General features: G+C 41.5%; 2 protein-coding genes across 3 annotated transcripts; one reads left to right on the forward strand and one right to left on the reverse strand.

Moving 5' to 3' along the window:
* Window positions 1-2,060: 2,060 nt before the first annotated feature.
* LOC130212924 (ras-related protein Rab-5A-like) lies at window positions 2,061-10,322 on the reverse strand. Of its 2 annotated transcripts, XM_056444230.1 has the most exons (7): window positions 10,138-10,322; window positions 8,728-8,945; window positions 6,652-6,803; window positions 5,792-5,914; window positions 5,296-5,389; window positions 4,587-4,694; window positions 2,061-2,302 (listed from the first exon to the last, which is right to left on the reverse strand). In XM_056444230.1, the coding sequence occupies exons 2-7, from the start codon at window positions 8,891-8,893 to the stop codon at window positions 2,202-2,204; spliced, it is 744 nt and encodes a 247-aa protein (XP_056300205.1). In that variant the 5' UTR covers window positions 8,894-8,945; window positions 10,138-10,322; the 3' UTR covers window positions 2,061-2,201. The 2 variants fall into 2 exon arrangements, with proteins under 2 accessions (XP_056300205.1, XP_056300206.1); XM_056444231.1 differs by lacking the exon at window positions 2,061-2,302 and having other exon boundaries at window positions 3,176-4,694; window positions 10,138-10,319.
* Window positions 10,323-10,816: 494 nt separating this feature from the next.
* On the forward strand, window positions 10,817-15,767 carry efhb (EF-hand domain family, member B). Its single transcript, XM_056444691.1, has 9 exons — window positions 10,817-10,825; window positions 11,211-11,354; window positions 12,810-12,921; window positions 12,998-13,116; window positions 13,764-13,989; window positions 14,132-14,274; window positions 14,734-14,908; window positions 15,051-15,193; window positions 15,648-15,767. The coding sequence occupies exons 1-9, from the start codon at window positions 10,817-10,819 to the stop codon at window positions 15,765-15,767; spliced, it is 1,191 nt and encodes a 396-aa protein (XP_056300666.1).
* Window positions 15,768-20,461: the final 4,694 nt, after the last annotated feature.

Raw genomic sequence — 20,461 nt, forward strand, 5'->3', positions numbered from 1 at the left:
CGAAAAAATGTCTTCCTTTAAAGTCACGATGAGAAACTTTGAACTGGTTAACAAACATTCCCTGTTTTAATACTTGTGCCTCTACATGAGCAAGAGAATAACAGGCCGGAGGGAAGGCAGGTGTGAGGCTCTCAAAATAAAACCCTTTGCTCTCAAGATGAACATCTACGAGTTGAGTTTGGACGTAGTGGGCGGGGCTTACGCTACTGAATGAGCGAGGAGTTTCTATTGGTGGGTAACGTAAGGTCACGGTGAGGAGGACACAGAGGTAAGTTGGCCTATTATTTTAGTAGCAACGGTTTTTAATTTGAGAGCAAAGATTTTTGATTTCATGAGCAAAACTTACAATAATTTACTCAAAAACGAGAATTTTTCTCTCGAAACCTTTTTTGGTTTGTTTGCGTAATAAATATACAAATCTACCTCGATAGGCTCGTGAGAACCTGAACCAGGACTGAGCGGACTGGCAGACCCGGCTGCAGTAAAATGAGAGGTTTTCTAAAAGGGACCCTGGTGCTCGGAAACACTACGGCGTTTGTCCACAGGGGGCGCCAGAATCAACGGAAAATACAAACGTCCTCAATATAGCTTTTAAAAGATTCCTGTGGGAATTGAACTCCGTGAAATAAACAAAAATAAACAGTTAATGAAGCTGTGCAAGAAAACCTTTTAAAAATGCTAAATTTGGGAATTTGCGATTGAAGAAACGAGCTCCTTCTGATCAGTTTCCACCCAACACGCTGATTCTTTGACACACACACACAGTCTCAAGTGTAACCTGGAGCCCATCCAGTGACAATAAACAGAGATCTGGCATGAGGATTTAAAAAAAACTTTTTTTACAGCCATGATTGATCTGGTGAAAGATTGCGCAACACGTCCTCACAGAGCGCCTCGCTGGTTTCCATGCGCCCAACGCCAAAAAACACTGAAACCCAACGAGACATCCACCGTTTGGCATTTTGAATAAACACGCTGTTGTCGCCTTCTAATACACTGCTGAGGGAAACGTTTATACACAGAGTGAGTGTTATTTTCAGGCGCCTGTCAACGTTTTTGCAGTATTTTCCTCGACTGTATAAAATAATCATTGGTAAAAAATAAAGAAAAAAGCCCCCTAGTGAATGTTGAAGCATTTTGCATCGCGCTATAAAACCCAATAAACAGTATCACACTGTGAACAGGAAGCAGTTGTGTACCGTTAACTCGTGGGAACGCTGCTTTTATTATCGCAGACAGTTATGAGATGAAGTTAAACTCGCGATGGAACCGCCGTCTGTCCGACGGACCTCGTTCAGTCTGAATTACAAATGCTTCATTGGCGTGAAGGCGGCGGTGGGCCGAGTCGCCAAGGCGTGAAGCTGCAGAGCCTCGTTGGCGGGGGGAAAGACCCGGGGTCGCTATCTCCCACGGGGGCGATGTTAAAAAGAGAAATGTGATTTCTCAACAGAGTAAAACAGGCTCATTGTGGGAAAGCGGTGACAAAAAATGTGGGGAAAATACCTCTTAAAAGTCATTAATCACATGTATTTGTTATCTTTGTGATAATACTATTACTTTGTTTTTTTAATCCAATGGAGAAGTATTATTTCATAAATGACTCCGTCTGCAAAAGATATGTAAATGAAGGCGTGGGAAGTTTTGACATTTTAAATAAATTTAAAAAAAGAAATGAAAGATGTTTTTGTGGGGGGGGGGGGGGGGTAAGTGTTCCTGTTAAAATAATCACTGTGTAGACCACTTTCAGGTTATAATACATGTTTATCCAGGGTATGGACCAAGCGCGTGAGCAATATCCCGGCGCGCCAAAAGGGGGAGGGGCTTAGCGATGTGTCATTCGCACTGTTTGAGGAAGGAGAAGTTCCTTGTGGAATCATCTCCTAATCTCAATCACCACCATTTTTTTTTATAGTTCCTAATTTATAGATTATATTTTATTTTAAACATACTTTCGATCTTCTGTATGTTCCACATTTGGAAAATTGACAATAAAGATGACTGACTTTACTGACTAGAAAATGAAAACCATCAACAAATTGAATAGACTCTTTAACACACAGCACTGTTCAAAAGTCTGGGGTCACCCAGACAATTTGGTGTTTTCCATGAAAACTCACTTTTATTCATCAAATCAATTACAACATGAATATAAAATCTACTCAAGACATTCAGAAGAATCAGAATCAGAATCAGAAACAGGTTTATTGCCAAAGAATGTTTTCACAAACAAACAAGGAACTTTTTTTGGCGGAAGGTGCAAGAATCGCGCACCAAGACACCGAGGCGCCGTCCGCGGCGCCATCTAGGAAAAGGTGGATGAAAGATGACAGCATAACATGAGGGAAGAGAGGCGAGAAAAAGAAAAAGCCACCCCCCGACTATGCCCCTAGAGGGGTACAGTGTGGGAGCAGGAGAAACAAAAAACACCATTGCACATAAGCACATACATCTTAGACATGACTTGCAACGAGTAGGAAGGGGGGGGAGGGGAGGTAATCCAAAGACTGGGCGATAGCCCCGTCATTGGGGGCAGAAGGTAACCAGCACCGACAAGCAGCCAGCCCGGTCCTTCGCCGTCACGGCGCCGGACGCAGACCCCGTCCTGTCACCCTGGGGGGGCAAAGCAGGCGAAGGCGTGGGATGGGGGGGGGGGGGGGGGGTAGTGAGTGCATTTCAGTTTGTTGAAGTTCAGTTTGTTGAAGTTCAGTTTGTTGACGAGGTTATAAATAAGGATTTTTATTGTAAATATTAATGTGTTTCTTCTTGTGGCTCAAAGGAAGGCCAGTTTTATAGCTTCTCTCGCCAGCATAACTGTTTTCAGCTGCGCTCACATAAAAAGGGTTTTCAAAGGTTTTATACCCCTCCGCTAGTCTTCTAAGGCGATAACACAATGTACCACTAGAAGACTGGAGATGGGCCTCTACACACCTATGAAGAGACTTCATTAAACACCAGAGAATAGTCATCTACACATTAACTATGTAGAGAGAGTGTTTATGATGCATTTAATTATCTTCATTGATAAAAACAGAGCTTTACTTTGACCAATAAGGTCATTTCTAAGTGACCTCAAACTTTAAAAGGTAGTATACGTTGTCAGGTAACATGAAATTTGGGTTCAATAAAAGCAGAATGTTCACCCCCCCCTCCCCCAGAGCAAAAAGGCATACAGGAGACCTCTTTATTGAATTTATTAAGTTTGTATTCAGACACTCAAAACTGATCAGCCCATCACTAGTAATGCTGTTTTACATCATTAAAATTCATGAAGCCGTAAGATAGACCACCAGTCGGGTTAAGTATGCCCCCCGCTCACATATGCAGGTCAGCGAGTCCAATACAGTCCGCCGTATAAAATCCAAAGGGCAAGTCATTAATTAAAAACATGATCAACACTGTGCAATGCAATAAAAGTTCCTTTCAAAACGTGACCATGAGAGAAGTAACAGGACACCTGGACAGGGCGTTCGTTAAGACCACGACGCATATACCGAGGAGAGACCGCCGCCGCTTAACGTTCCACCGGTTGGTGACGCGGTCGATGATAAAGCCCCCAAAAAAAGAAAAAGACCTATTGAACTGGACAATTGTTCAGAATCTCTAGACTTTTTCCTCGTGAGCTGCGCTAAAGGAGGAAGAAGACGACGTTGCACCCTATAACTACATTTGAGTATATATATATTTATATGTTTTTGTTTCCACAGACGACGGGGCGGCAGTCCAATATTCTGTTAGTGTGCGGTCTGAAGGTTTGAATGAGACGCTCAGCAGTCCTCGAGGCTCCTGGTCTTCTACCCCCCTCCCCTCCCCCCCACATGAAGCCCAAATCGGTGTCAAAATGAGACTCGATTGTTAAAATGGCGAAGAAAACAAACCCTTTGTCCTGTTGACCTGAATGTTCCCGCACTTTTACAAATCTCCATCTCCAGCTGGATGTGTAACAAGGATTTTTTTCCCCTCCTTTTCAATAATCTCAAAGATTTTTTTTTCTTTTCTTTTAAATTGTACAACTTTTCTTTTTTTTTCACAATCACAAAAAAATAAATGGACGGTACCAAAAATCGACTTCCCGCCCTGCGCGTTAGGATCCTCGGATGAAGACATCTTCCTGTGTAACAGATGGGAAGGAGGGAGGGACCAGTCCTTTCCCCGTCGCCTTGACGACAGGCATCTTATAATGAGGAACAGTTTGGGAGCATCACGGCACCACCAGTCGCCGGAGGAGGCGGAGCCTCTCTGCGCACAACTCACACGCTCGCTCGTCTTTCTAAACGTGGGCTAGTCGTCCAACTGAATAAGAGATTACGTGTGTGTGTTTTTTTATGCGTTGTAGTGATACATGCATCCATTATACAGATTTTTTTGAAAGAAAAAGAACATAAAAAAAAAAGGTATTAGAAATGCAACTATACAGAGTCTTTTAGCTATTCCAGGGGGAGGGAGGGAGGTTGACGATCAGGGCTGATGTCAAGACGCCCGATTCCAGATGTGCAGTTGGGAGGGAGGGGTGTGTGAGAGAGAGAGAGAGAGAGAGAGAGAGAGAGAGGGGGGGGGGGGGGGGAAGATGAGCAGGAAGAGTTAGTTACTGCAGCAGGAGCGGCCGGTGGGCTGAGCCGTCTCCGTCAGGTCCACCCCCCGGTTCCGCCCGCTGCTGGCCGCGGACGCCTGAGGCTCGTTCTTGGGAAGCTTCTTTGCTGCAATGACACGGCAACGAGGTTCAGCGGTGACGTCGCCCGAAAGCTATTCCTAAGAATCGCTCCACGCCCTCAGTACTCGGTGTTCCAGTGTAGTCGCTTCTTTTATACATATCGTAGAGGTTATTTAAATATTTTCTACGACATTCTTTGGGACACCCCGCTATTATTTAATTTATTTATTTATTTTATTTTATTTAATTTATTTATTTTATTTAATTTATTTACTTTATTCATTCTTTTGTCAAATTTGACTTCTATTGTATTATTGTCGTCACAGACGCCCTAAAAAAAAAAGAAAAAGAGATGGTACATCTCAAAAGGGATTATTCAGAATAAAGAGTTTCCACCGAAAATGATCCTGTTCTTGAGAAAGCCTGTGAGGGCGGGGCGTGGGCGTCACACCTGGGGCTGACGGGCCTTTGTCGCGACTGCCTCATGACAGTGAGAACACAAATGCAAATACGCGTACGTGTTCCCAACTCGGTGAGCCTGAATGCACCGCGGCTCCGCGGCCGGCCCGGGACGCCGGTGAGAATCTCTGCGTGGGAATTATTTAACACCAGAAAATAAAAGAGCGAAAAGATACGAGGGAGCTCACCGATGGCCATGAATATCTCGTTGACGTTCATGGAGGTCTTGGCTGACGTCTCCATGAAGAGCAAGCTGTTGTCGTCTGCGTACGACTGTGCGTCCTAGAACGTGACATCAGGAAATCGTTAAAATGACTTTTAGGGAGAGACAAGGTTCGTCCACATGTTGACCAATGGGTGTCCAGGACTTTGAACCACATTGCCATGACCAAACATTTGGCGAAATCTCAGTGTATAAATGATACAAATGAATGAGAGACAATAGATTGATTAAAAGAAGAACTATTGATATACATGTGTATTCTTTTAATCAATCTGTGTACATGAACATGTGAATATAACATGTTTCCATGACTTTTCCTGAACTTTTAGAACTTTTCCAGTCCTGGAAATCACAAGTTTTTATTAAATTCCATGACTTTTCCAGGTTTTCCATGACCGTATGAACCCTGTCGAGAGGATCAGGGGACTTCAACAGACATGTGTGTGTATTATGACACCAACCTGGAAGTCCAGCGCCCTCTTGTTGGCGAGGTCAGCCTTGTTCCCGGCCAGAGCTATTACAATGTTGGGGCTGGCTTGTCTCTGAAGCTCTTTAACCCAGTTCTTCGCCCGCACAAATGACTCCTGGCAAGCAGAAACGGGGGGACAGAGAGAGAGAGAGAGAGAGAGAGAGAGAGAGAGAGAGAGAGAGAGGGCGTTAGTGAAAACAACAATAAGACCCATGTGATGGAAAGGTGGGACGACGACAGGAGGCTTCCCAGGATGGCCGGCCGAGCTTTTGCTAATCTTTTTCATCAAATCACAACATGGGGGGGGGGGGGACAATTATATGATGCTTTAGATTTGGGAGCGTTGTGTGCAGAGTGGGAGGCAGAGCGACGCCGCCATTAGGAAGTTATGCAGCGCAAAACGAGGAAGAACGGAAAAAACAGAAACACTTTGTCTACGTGGGACACTTTTTATCTTTCAAGTCCACATTTCACACGGAATAAAACTAAACAAAAATCACCCGCTGCCTTTTCTTTTTTTTGGTGGCAGCTGTTTTCCAGGGCACTTGACATTTGTTTTTGTTTTTTTACTAAAAGACACTCGATTTTTGAATATATTAACTACGTGGAGGTTAATTATTCAGAGTCAAAAATATTTTCTTTGCAATAAAAAAAATAATCCATCAGCGTGTAGCGTAATTATACAAACCGTTGAGTGGACAAGTGACTTGCCTATTGATTCCACACCGTCTAATAAACAGAGTTGTTGAGTCACGACTCGTCTCTTCATTCGTTAATTTCACATTTCCGCTTGATCGGCGCCCCTGAACATTTTGAGCTGAAGGCAGCCCCGGGACCGGCGCCCCGACTCACCTCATTTGTGACGTCGTACACCACGATGGCCGCCTGGGCGCCTCTGTAGTACATGGGCGCCAGACTGTGGTAGCGCTCCTGACCGGCCGTGTCCCAGATTTCAAACTTGACCGTCGTGTCGTCCAAACATACCGTCTGAGTCAGGAAGGCCGCTGCAGGAGCACAAAGAGGAGGAGCCGATGACTCGTGTGTTTACTGGAGGGCCGCAAAGTGCCTTTCTGTGAAAGGTGATCATTTAAGGGCAGTGCTGCAGGAACACACACACACACACACACACACACACACACATATAAGGATTATCTGGTTGATTTAGTCCACATGTGGGAGAACCGGGGCCCTAGTGGTGTCAAACATGTGTAATACTGATAATCTGTATAGGAGCTGAAGCATTAAGTCGGCTGGGATCCACTCACACATCTCTTATAAATGTCTTATTACCTTTGCATTGAAAATGCGGAAGGTTATGTTTTGATCGCCGTGTATTTATTTATTTATTTGTATGCGTGTTACTCGCATAACTCAAAAAGTATTAAACCGAATCACATGAAATTTGGTGGGATGATTGGTTATTATCTGGGGAGCATTTGATTAGATTTTGGGATCGATCGGGTCAAAGGTCAAGTTCATGAAAAGGTCAACATCTTCTTTTTACCATAGCACGGTCCATTTTTATCCAATTGGCATGCAACTAATGCCAAAATGTTCATAATTCAATTGCGAAGATATGCGCTCTACCGAGTGCCCATTCTAGTTATTCAGGTAGATTGAATGTAAACGGGGAGTCTAGTTATTCAGGTAGATTGAATGTAAACGGGGAGTTTCGCTGTCAAATTAGTCACATACACACATTTCCACTGGAGACTTCCCTGAACCAGTAAGCAGCCGATAAGGTGAAAGGCAAGTAGATGATAACTGAATGCTTTAATATCACGTTATCTGCTGGTCGAACCATAAACTAGATAAGGACGAGCAGGAATTCACCTAATAACTCCTGCAGTTCCTTTTAGCCGTGTTCACACTCACAGTTCTCAATCTCCCCTTCTTCTCGTGCGGATTCTATATCGTTTGCCGCCACGCTCTTTTTAGGGATGTTAAACAACTTTTATACCAATTTGCACCGCTCTTATTTCCTATATTCTGACACCACACCTGATGATCTTTTGTCATATTTCGTAAACTATTTACGGAACGGGAAATAGCACTCTAGTGACGGCTATCCGTTCGTACCCTTAAGAAGATGATCTACAGCAGGGGTGTCAAACTCATTTTCACCGTGGGCCACATCAGCATCATGGCCGCCTCTTAAAGGGCCGGTGTATCTGAAACGCCGTATGAACTACTCCAATATATTGTTAAATAACTCTCTTTGCATTTGATTCTTGTTTATTCGAGAGTAGAAATATTGTACACAAGAACATTTCTCTAATATAATAACGCAAATCCATTTAATTTGTATAACCTTCAAAATAAAAGCACAGGATATAAAGGCGATAATATGTCTTTCAAGCCGTCAGGGGCCGCATAAAATGATGTGGTGGGCCGCATTCGGCCCGCGGGCCTTGTGTTTGACACCTGTGAGACTCCGCCCACTGTTGAGACTCCGCCCACTCCTCCTCTCTACCGCCATCTGCCTGATGGATCGTGGAGGTCTCCATCGTGGAATATGCCTACTATGAACTATTCATACACTCTGTCATATTCATTGAATGTATTTTAACTCTAAATCTGTCCTTCTGGTCACATGACATCTATTGCATCTGTCCATCCTGGAGAGGGATCCTCCTCTGTTGCTCTCCTGAAGGTTTCTTCCCTTTTTTTCCCCCTGAAGGGTTATTTGGGAGTTTTTCCTGATCCAATGTGAGGTCAAAGGTCAGGGATGTCTATGTGTACAGATTGTAAAGCACTCTGAGACAAATTTGTAATTTGTGAAATTGGGCTATACAAATAAACTGAATTGAATTGATCTACATGCTCAAAGCTCTTTCCCTGTGACAATAAAGTAAATAATAGCATGTCAGTCCAAGCATTAAACTTCTCACGCCGGTTCACAGAGGGTAAAAACAAAAAGACACGTACCTCCGATTGTGCTCTCTTGGAATTCGTGAAACTGGCCCTTGACGAAACGAAGTACAAGACTCGACTTCCCCACAGCCGACTCTCCTAAAAGCACAAGTTTGAACTGGCAGATCTTGTTGCCTGCGTTTGGCCCATTGGGTCGTGTAGCTCCGCCTCTACTTGCCATGTCACACTGCCCGGTGTCGTCTCCTGGAGGCTGACTTACTGTGAGAAAATATCTGAGCGGGAGAGAGTAAAGCAAAGTGTCAAATACTTTTCTTTTTCACGGAATATTCAAAACATTTCATCTCACAGTTTTACACTGTTGTTCGAACAATATTCATTTTAAAACAAGCGCTCCAAAACACATGTAACGGATGATCCGGTGACCACGGAGGGATCTTTACTGTAGGTAACTACACACACACAGAAAGTCAACAAGAGTTTCACATTACCAGCCACACTTCTCTCTCCTGCCAACCGTCACACAACAGTTGGTTGCTTGCCATAACAAGCAAACAGGCAGGGCGAAAAAACAATCTACGGGCTTGTCTGAGTCATTTCGTTTCCACCCGTATCCCCCAACATGTTGTCCATCTAAACTTCTGCTTCCAAAAGTGTCTCACCTGGGCTGATTTCACTACATCTAGAAATGTCAAAGTTGCCCAACTGGTGTAACTGTAACAACAACCTCTGGCAACTTCTGCTTGTAGCTTCACGTTATGTGAGGCAGAGCTTCAGAAAGGGGGATTAGCACGCTGTGGATCCAGGGAAATGATAGTTTTCATTATATATGCACACACCAGGCTATAGAGTTACGGTGAATAACAACAGCAACCAGACAACAACAGAATCGCTCTCTGACTTAGACATTTAGCATCGCCACCGAATAGGAAAACACAGAGCATCAGTCCAAAAATAACTACTGCCAACGTATTGTCCAAATCGCATTACGACACCGAGTCAACCACAAACAACCTGTCATGTTGTTGTCTGCTCGAAGCAGCAAGCTAACGACCGCTAGCGTTAGCAAAACAGCCACCTGGTTAAGTTCAAACCAATCTCTAATGTGACCGAGAAGAGCAAACACCGGTCTTATCTGGGCGTTAACGCGCGCGCGCACGGCCTTTTACCTCACCGTCACGTTTTGTGAACGCCAAACACACAGATGTTGCATTTTTTTTGGGGTGTGTGCAAAGCTAATGACAGCTAGCTACCATTAGCTGCATGACGATCATTTTGTGAATTCCTCTTCGTTAATATGAGTTTACAAACGTGGGTTACAACGTGGACAATCTCCAACATGACGACCGGTCACGGATTCACAAGCCGTGCGAGGTTACCTAGCTCGGCCCTCGGAGAGCTAACGCTGTTTAGCCGCATCGGGAGGAGTCGCTAGCCAGCGAGCTAACGATGCTAATCGCTACTCACCTCCCAGAGAGAGAGAGAGAGTTGTTGTGAATAGTGTCTTCCGGGTCTGTGTGGCACTTCAGTGTTCGTTCGGAGTGTCGATGACCCAGAAGGCGACCGTGACGTTAGAGTTCATAAGGCTGCGCGATGTCCCTCTCTCCCACTTATTTCAACTTCTCTTTTCGCATCGTAGGAAGGATGATGACAGATCGAATGGCTGGAATTGACAATCCCCCATTACGTCATTTTCCCCCTGGTGCTACGGACCAATCACAGGGCAGGGTTTATTTTTATTATTTTATCTATTTTAATAAAAAGTAAAAATGCTCAAGGACTTTCGGCGAGATACCAGGCCGGAAAGAAGAAGTACTCTTGGGTAAAAAATAAATTAAAAAAATAGAATGAAAAAAAAAGACTGTTTGTCTCGTGCCTCAATATTAAAGTAAACAAATGTATCATTAACTATTCAATTCAATTCACACCAATAACATCTCATTTTAGAATTTATTTATAAAAAGGTTATCCATAAAAAAAATAAGTAAATGTTTTAAATTTCAACGGTCTCACGTTGCTAGGCAACGAGAAAAAAAACAGGTGCGCCGCTCGGCGTCCAGCTCAAGAATTTAGTGAAACGGGCGAGAGGACGAGCGGTAAATTTGCAACTGTTCAGTTAAAGTTGAAAATGACTAACATGACAAACATGCCGGTGGTAAGCTCCATTCTACTTTACTCTGTTTTAAATTAACCTTTTTTTACACGGAAAGCTATACGTATGTTCCTCACTCCAGGCCGGGACACGGGTTCCTGCATGTCTATATGTGTGTGTTAACAGTGGGATGTTTTTGCAGTTAGTGTCAAAGTTGTATTAAAAACTTTTTTCCGACTATACCTTGAATACAAAATAAATAATAATTAAATAGATGAGCAGTTCAGTGGCACTTAAATACCGATTATATCCTTTTTTTGTGTGACTTTCTTGAAGAAATTGTACTTTCTTGATTCTTGTTGTTAAGTTGGTCAGTTTGTGTATCATTTAAAGTGTCAGGTGCGTGATCATGCTACCTCTTACACATCAACACATGTTTCCTCTGCAGGACCTCACCCCGCCGCGGGCGAGGAGATTCCGCAACAGCGTCCATCCGAACCCAGGAGCCACCAGGGTGCCCAACGGGAGGGCCAGTGATCCAGATGTTGCCAGCACTCTCGTCCACGGAAACAGCATCCAAGACGGGGACACCGTGAGTACCACGCAGAAGCACACACACGTCTCGTTGAGGGGTCACGACCCCAAACTGGTATGTTTTGTCTATTATAATATGTCATGTATTACTGAGTAATATACTAATATACTGATATACTTTTCTTATACAATTAATATATAAAAATAATAGCATGAATAAGTTACTAATTACAAAAAATGTGGTATATTTAAACTCGGTATTAATCAAATGTGCTTTAAATACATTGTTTTAATGATAACTTAGAGCATATACATTTTGAAATGTACAACAAATATGTTTGAAAACAAAGTTTAAAGAAGTACATTTAAGTTATTGCACAGAATTTACACTTAAAGTATAATTTTCTCAGAATATATTTCTTGAAAGTATACTAGACGTACAATTATTTTAAAGTGTGTTAAAAGTAGATTTTTTTAAATAGGTGAAAGTCTGACTTTAGTGTACTTTTCATATATTTTAATAAAGTACATTTATTTGATAGTATATTTGAAATGTACTATTGACATTTTAAGTATATTTTAAATATATTAAAGTATATTTTTCTTAGAATATATTTCTTGAAAGTATTCTACAGTGCAATTATTTTAAAGTTTGTTAAAAGTAGATTTTTTAAAATAGGTGAATGTGTGAACTTAGTGCACTTTTTATATATTTTAAGAAAGTACATTTATTTGATGGTATATTTTCAATGTACTATTGACATTTTAAGTATATTTTAAATATATTAAAGTATATTTTTCTTATAATATATTTCTTGAAAGTATACTACAGTATAATTATTTTAAAGTGTGTTAAATGTTGATTTTTTTTTTAAATAGGTGAAAGTGTGACTTTAGTGCACTTTTTATATATTTTAAGAAAGTACATTTATTTGAAGATTTATTTGAAATGTACGATTGACATTTTAAGTATATTTTAAATATATTAAAGTATATCTTTCTTATAATATATTTCTTGAAAGTATACTACAGTACAATTATTTTAAAGTGTGTTAAAAGTTGATTTTTTTTAAATAGGTGAAAGTCTGACTTTAGTGTACTTATCATATATTTTAATAAAGTACATTTATTTGATAGTATATTTGAAATGTACTATTGACATTTTAAGTATATTTTAAATATATTAAAGTATATTTTTCTGAGAATATATTTCTTGAAAGTATTCTAGTGCAATTATTTTAAGGTTTGTTAAAAGTAGATTTTTTTGAATAGGTGAATGTGTGAACTTAGTGTACTTTTTATATATTTTAAGAAAGGACATTTATTTGGTCGTATATTTGTAATGTACTATTGACATTTTAAGTATATTTTAAATATATTTAAGTATATTTTTCTTATAATATATTTCTTGAAAGTATTCTCCAGTGCAATTATTTTAAAGTTTGTTAAAAGTAGATTTTTTTAAATCGGTGAAAGTGTGACTTTAGTGCACTTTTTATATATTTTAAGAAAGTACATTTATTTGATGATATATTTTCACCCTTCAAAGACCGTGGCCGAGGTGGAGAGGGAAGCTCAGGAGGGACACGAGGATGACCTTCCCAGCCACAACGCCGAATTTGTTGGTAAGACGACCGGGAAAACATACACGACCGTTCAAAAGTTTTTGTTGTTGTTCATCATCATCAGCTTTCTGTTCAGTTGTTGGAGAGTTGTTCCGCTCCAGGCGCTGCCTGATCAACACAGTGCGACACCGCCTGAGGATAGACGACTTCCAGCTCTTCCCCAGCTTGCTGAGAGCGTTCAGGAACTATGACGAGGTGAAACAGCAACACATCTTTATTTTACAAATATACACCACCGTTCAAAAGTTTGGGGTCACTTAAGGAAAGCTCTGTTTTTATCAATGAAGATAATTAAATGAATCATAAATCCACTCTCTACATAGTTAATGTGTAGATGACTATTCTCTGGTGTGTAATGAAGTCTCTACAGAGGTGTGTAGAGGCCCATCTCCAGTGTTCTAGTGGTACATTGTGTTATCGCTTTAGAAGACTAGCGGAGGGGTAGAAAACCCTTGAAAACCCTTTTTATGTGAGCGCAGCTGAAAACAGTTATGCTGGTGAGAGAATCTATAAAACTGGCCTTCCTTTGAGCCACAAGAAGAACAACATTAATATTTACAATACAAATCATTATTTATAACCTCGTCAATGTCTTGACTAGATTTTATATTCATGTTGCAAATTATTTAATAAATAAAAGTGAGTTTTCATGGAAACACAACATTGCCTGGGGGACCCCAAACTTTTGAACGGTAATGTATGTAATGCCATTTTGGGCTAAACCCACTAAATGTAAGTGATGCAGTAACAACGCTGCTGTCATTCTCCTATCTCAGTCTCACAAGAAGAACTCAAGGATATGTGTTTTCTAACGAGAGCGTCTGTCTCTGTGAACCCACGAGGCGGGCACGGGCCGGATCCCCAAAGAGGACCTGCTCGCCGTGTGTCGCCAGTTCCGGCTGGACGTGATCACGCCGGCTCTGGGCAAGCTCATGGAGACGGACCACGACGGACTCGTCGACATCCGGCAGGTCGTCTACTTGCTCAACTGGAAGGACGAGAAGCCCGACGACGGGCGAGACCAAAGCCCGACGACGACTCGGCAGCTTTCGCCCGCGCGGGCCTCAGGTACTGAAGTGCACATGCAGGGAATCTCATTGTGCGCGAGCACGAGAGACCAGACGAGAATGATGTCATCGTCACGAATGTCTTCCGGAGCACTCGGTTCATTTCTATATATTCTATTCGCTCCCAATCTCCTAAAAAAAAGCCTCCCGTGCCTTCGGGGTCCCGTCCGTGGGCTCCGACCTTCTGGCGCCGGGCATCAGGAGAGTCGACTACACCAACGACTCCAGGGACCGGTCCACGGTGGCGGAGCTTGGACCTTTAGAATGCCCTCGCAGCAAGGAGGAGGTGCGTACCAGACACAGTGGGATGCACCTGAAGTCGACACTCTATCCAGTTGTGTACAGAGTCTGGATGGAGTGTTTGGGGAGGAAGTCTGGAAGCCGGGGATGCTGCTGATGAGTATTTATTTCAACATAACAAATATACTTTCCCTGGTTTCATTCATACAATCAACATCCTATAGTTGTGATAACAATAAAACATCACACAATTAACAGTACAGTTACAAATGCAGTGATCATATTGTTCTATACTTTTTGAATACATTCCTCATAATATCCTCTATGTAAATTATCTTTCTATATGCATTGATTTAAGACATAAGACTTCAAATCCACTTCAACCTAACAGTTGGACGCTTATGAAAGAAACTATATGTATATCTTGGAGATTTACTTTTTCTAGAGCCGGTAAAATAGCTTCTTTTAGTTTAGTGTTGACGTTTTTCCATCTCTCCCTTCACAGATTCAACTTGGTATCCACTGTTGGCTTCCTCATCTTCCCGAGGAGATGTTCGAGGAAGCCTGGAGTCTGGCGGTGGCGAAGCATCCGGCCGGCGAGGTGTCCGTCAATAGATTCGATGAGGCACTCGAGGAAATAATAAAAGCGACTTGGCAGCTTTCGCCCGCGCGGGCCTCAGGTACTGAAGTGCACATGCAGGGAATCTCATTGTGCGCGAGCACGAGAGACCAGACGAGAATGATGTCATCGCCACGAATGTCTTCCGGAGCACTCGGTTCATTTCTATATATTCTATTCGCTCCCAATCTCCTAAAAAAAAGCCTCCCGTGCCTTCGGGGTCCCGTCCGTGGGCTCCGACCTTTCGGCGCTGGGCATCAGGAGAGTCGACGACACCAACGACTCCGTGGACCGGCCCACGGTGGCGGAGCTTGGACCTTTAGAATGCCCTCGCAGCAAGGAGCTGGTGCGTACCGGACACAGTGGGATGCACCTGAAGTCGACACTCTATCCAGTTGTGTACAGAGTCTGGATGGAGTGTTTGGGGAGGAAGTCTGGAAGCCGGGGATGCTGCTTATGAGTATTTATTTCAACATAACAAATATACTTTCCCTGGTTTCATTCATACAATCAACATTCGTTGTGATAACAATAAAACATCACACAAATAACACTACAGTTATAAATGCAGTGATCATATTGTTCTATACTTTTTGAATACATTCCTCATAATATCCTCTATGTAAATTATCTTTCTATATGCATTGATTTAAGACATAAGACTTCAAATCCACTTCAACCTAACAGTTGGATGCTTATGAAAGAAACTATATGTTATCTTGGAGATTTACTTTTTCTAGAGCCGGTAAAATAGCTTCTTTTAGTTTAGTGTTGACGTTTTTCCATCTCTCCCTTCACAGATTCTACATGGTTTCCGCGCTGTGTTTCTTCATCTTCACGAGGAGATGTTCGAGGAAGCCTTGAGTCTGGCGGTCGCGGAGCATCCGACCGGCGAGATGTCCGTCAATAGATTTGTTTGACGCACTCGTGGACATAAAAGCATTTGATTGAGCAGAACGCGTTCGGTCATTACATCGTTATCAGGGGAGGAAATTTACAAATCTTTTAGGGGCTAATTTTTTCCGCTCTGACTGAAATCCAGGAGCATTTAAAATTAAATTGGGACACTTTTTGAAACTTTTGAAATTATTATTAGGCAATAATAAGACTATTGGGCAATAATAAGACTTAGGCAGTAATAAGACTATTCGATATTATAATAAAACTATTGGGCAATAATAAGACTATTAGACAATAATAAGACTATGAGGCAATAATAAGACTATTAGACAATAATAAGACTATTAGATAGTAATAAAACGATTGGGTAATAATAAGACTATTAGGCAGTAATAAGACTATGAGGCAATATTAAGACTATTAGACAATAATAAGACTATTAGACAATAATAAGACTATTGGGCAATAATAAGACTATTCGACAATAATAAGACTATGAGGCAATATTAAGACTATTAGACAATAATAAGACTATTAGACAATAATAAGACTATTAGACAATAATAAGACTATTAGGCAGTAGTCTAAACATTCACAGTCCTTTTTTAGATTTTTGTAACAAAAAACAAACAGAAAACATAAATCAGACGATCATATTCAATTTTATTCTTATTTCTTTGTGGTTATTTCTTAATAAAAAATGTAAACAAGTTTTTTTATCATTAAAAAATGTCTATATTTTTTTGTGTACCTACAGGCAATCCAGATAGGACACACACAAAAAAGAATAAAAACAAAACTTTATTAAATTATCATAATTATGGGGGCATTTGTTGCCCTTCTTGTGATATCAGGGGCAACATTATATTTCTTAGGGTTAGTTTTGCCCTGGTGTGTTTCCGACGCTGGTCGTTGTTGTTTATGAACTCCAGCTACTGAGGATTTAGTGAACACATTATTCTTCGAAGTGATGCATTAATACAACTCTAGAGAAACAAGCTCAATATAAATCTTTGCCGGCCAGTCGAGTTCATTCCATCCGTCATGTGACCATAATACGAAGAACAACGTGGTCTCTGCACATCGTTTGTTTGCCAAACATTTCGCCGCTATTCCCTTCGACTGACTTCACCCTCTTACTTCATCATGATCCTGGTTATAAATCAATAAAGGCAGAAGAAGAATACATAATAATGAATAGCTAACGTCAGATTAATGATCATATAAGCATCCGTTTGCAGTATGAGGTCAAAAAGAGGGTCAAAGGCCAAAAGGAGGGTCATGGAGAGAGACACAAAGCAACCAGGGTCATATTCTCCTCATACCTTTTCACATCAATAACTCGCTGCAACAAAGCAGAATGTGTTCATCATCTTCTCACATGTGAGTTGATTTAAGAGCAGGTGTGCTCTGGTTTGGAAATCGCAGGTTGCGTTTAAACAAAAAGCTTCGGTCTGAAAACGGGCTGAAGATGAGAGGACAAATTCAAATGAAAAGTAGTTTTCAGAGTCCTTTAGATTTGATTTGATCTCCCCGCACAATAAACTTAAATATTCATTCAAATATTCAAAAACAAGATATTAACAACGCCGCCGATTCAGAGAAAAAAATGTGCCGGCAAAACAAAAGAGGCGTTCCAATTCCGTGTCTGTTTATGTAGAGTACGAGTGTCTATTAAAATGAAGAAAATATTAATTTCATGCGCAGCGACGGCTCATTTGTCGTGTCAACACCTCCGTCTGTCTTTTGGCGGAGGCGACGCGTCATCATCTCTTCCTGGTCCGCCTCAGCTGCTGAGAGCCGGGAGAGTTACATCTGCCATCGATTGCTTTGGCCTTGACAAGACAGGGTTCGTACACACCTTGACCAATGGGTTTCAAGGGCTTTTCCAGGACTTTAAACCAAATTTCTATGACCAAACATTTTGTGAAATCTCGGTTTATACATGAAAAAGTGAGAAACTAACAATGAGTTAAAAAAAACTACTTTTCTCTATGTAGCCAAGCGTGGTTGAATCTACACTTCCCTGACATAGTGGATTAACCCGACCGCTTCCCTGGCATAGTGGATTAACCCGACCGCTTCCCTGGAATAGTGGATTAACCCGACCGCTTCCCTGGCATAGTGGATTAACCCGACCGCTTCCCTGGCATAGTGGATTAACCCGACCGCTTCCCTGGCATAGTGGATTAACCCGACCGCTTCCCTGGCATAGTGGATTAACCTGACCATTTCTCTGGCATAGTGGATTAACCCGCTTCCCTGAAATACTGTTGCTATGACGACCACACTTTTCAGTTAACTCATTTCACTCGTATGAGAGCGTATATGCCGGCGTATATTTTGAGCGTCTTTCTTTTAAAAAGCATATTAATTATTTCAAACTCAGCTTAACCAAACAAATCAATTTAACACATTTCCATGACTTTTCCAAAAACCTTTGGGGATTTAATTTAATTTTTTTAATTCCAGGATTTTTCCAGTTTTTCTCCTGTGACCGTATGAAGCCTGCAAGACGGCGTCACGGTGAAAAAACCCCGAGCTTCTGGTCCCGCTGCCTCGTCCAATGTTTTGATTTCCAAGCACATTTATCTCGTGATTCTTATTAATCGACCTTGAAATGGGGAAGTCTGTCAGAGGCGGCAAAACAAATAATCTGTGGCATTGAAAAACAAACAGGAGGAATTGTTTGGCTAACCAGATTAATGGAGCGGCGTTGGCGTGTCTGCAGACGACAAAACGGGAGAAATAACTCATAAAAACAAAACAGTAGCCTTTTTTTGTACATTCACCGCTGGTTTTTTGTCTCCTTGTTAATTTCCATTAAACTGGGTGATGCACCGGCGTGGCAAATTGTTTAATGTGCTCTCTTCGCCCCCAATATCCACCAGCATATTGACTCGTGCTAAGCTAACCTCTCTCATTTTATCTCATTAAAAAAGAACCCACGCAAACTTCCACAAACCACATATTGCTGTTGCAGGAAAAATTAGAATAATCCTCCTTCGTGTCCATTAAGCACGAATTAGAGGCCGCTAATGACATAACCCTCTGTCTGTCCGATACGTTGTCAACGTTAATAATATCGCGGCGCGCTTTTCTTACAGAATGAGATGACACGCGGCGCTCAGGGAATTTATTTTCTGGTAGAATTTGTCGCTCTTGGCTCGCAGCGATGGAATAAAACAATTTTTTTTCAAATGGTATGAGACTGTGTTGTGGATCCATTCAGTGTTTTTATTTTATGAACTTTTTGGGATAGTAATAAAGCCACGTACCAGAACTTATCCGGACGTTGTTTTCTGGCCGCAGTCTCGAAAAAACTAAAATAAAAGGTAAGTGCTTTGAGGCAAAGCTACCCGGGAACATTTCAGACCAAAGAGATAACAGCTAGCCCGCATGTTGCCTTTGGGAACAACGTAAAAAACAACAAAAAACGAGGTACAAATGCGACAATCGTCGGGCAAATTAGTCCCTGAAACGGAGGCGGAGCCAGAAGAAAACTGGTGGTTAAAGGAAAAAAAAACTCAAAACTGAAGTTGTGCTTCTCGTCTCACCTTGAAAACAATGTGGCGGGTTTCTGGAAATAGCTTCATCATCCGGCCCAAACTGTTCAGCCTTCAGGGATAACATTTAAAGTGTATCGGGGCTTTCTGAGACCGGAGACAATAGGAAAGAGAATCTGGCTAACTATAGGTGGCATTAGGTAGCACAGCCGGGCCGTGTGGTCCAGCAACTAACCAGATTACTGGTGGGGAATGGAAAGAGGCTTTGACGGTGACATGCTCTGGGAGTTGAATTACGTTTCTTTTTAGAGCCCGAATCAGAATCGCTGAAGTGATGCAGGGGCAGAATTTTACTTTGACTTATTTTTTTTTAAACAAGCAATCAGAAGTTCCCTTTTTAGTCGGAAACAAACAACATTGGTGCCACTGGTGACCCCACTGGCGACCCCACTGGCGACCCCACTGGCGACCCCACTGGCGACCCCACTGGCGACCCCACTGGCGACTCCACTGGCGTTATAAGAGTCTCTCGCTCTGCTTTTTTGTTTCCTTTTTATTTCCAATTACTTTTTATTTCACAATATATATAAAATTAATCAACTATTAAATTAAAACAGTTTCAATATTACAGGTGAAATAAACGGTGAAAAAACATTAACTTTTTATTTAATCATATATATATATATAAAATTAATCCACTATCAAATTTAAAAAAAAAGTTATATTACTAACAGGTGAAATAAACAGTGGAGAAAATATTTACTTTTTATTTAACCATATATATATATATATATATATGTATAAATTAATCCACTATTACATTTTAAAAGTTTTAATATTACAACAGGTGAAATAAACGGTGGGAAAAAAAATACTTTTTATTTAACCATATATATATATATAGTAAATATATAAATATATTTTAAAAAGTAAATATTTATATTAGTTAAAATAAACTTTGACCCGGATCCACGTGACCGGGTCCGGGAGAGGCGGGCCGCCCCGCGGACCTCCCCCGTCCGTGTTTCTGACCGGCGACCACGAGCCTCCGCTTGAGCAACCTGCGGCGCCTGAAGCCCGAACCCGGGCTTGAAGCCTCCTTCCTCACGGCTGTCTTTGGTAACTCTTACGCAACGCACCCCACGCTGTACCCACAATCCTTATCGGGACTGCCGACGTAAACACACATGACTGCTGCCTTCATGTGC

The sequence above is a fragment of the Pseudoliparis swirei genome, chromosome 22, assembly GCF_029220125.1.
Source record: "Pseudoliparis swirei isolate HS2019 ecotype Mariana Trench chromosome 22, NWPU_hadal_v1, whole genome shotgun sequence".
Classification (NCBI taxonomy): Eukaryota; Metazoa; Chordata; class Actinopteri; order Perciformes; family Liparidae; genus Pseudoliparis; species Pseudoliparis swirei.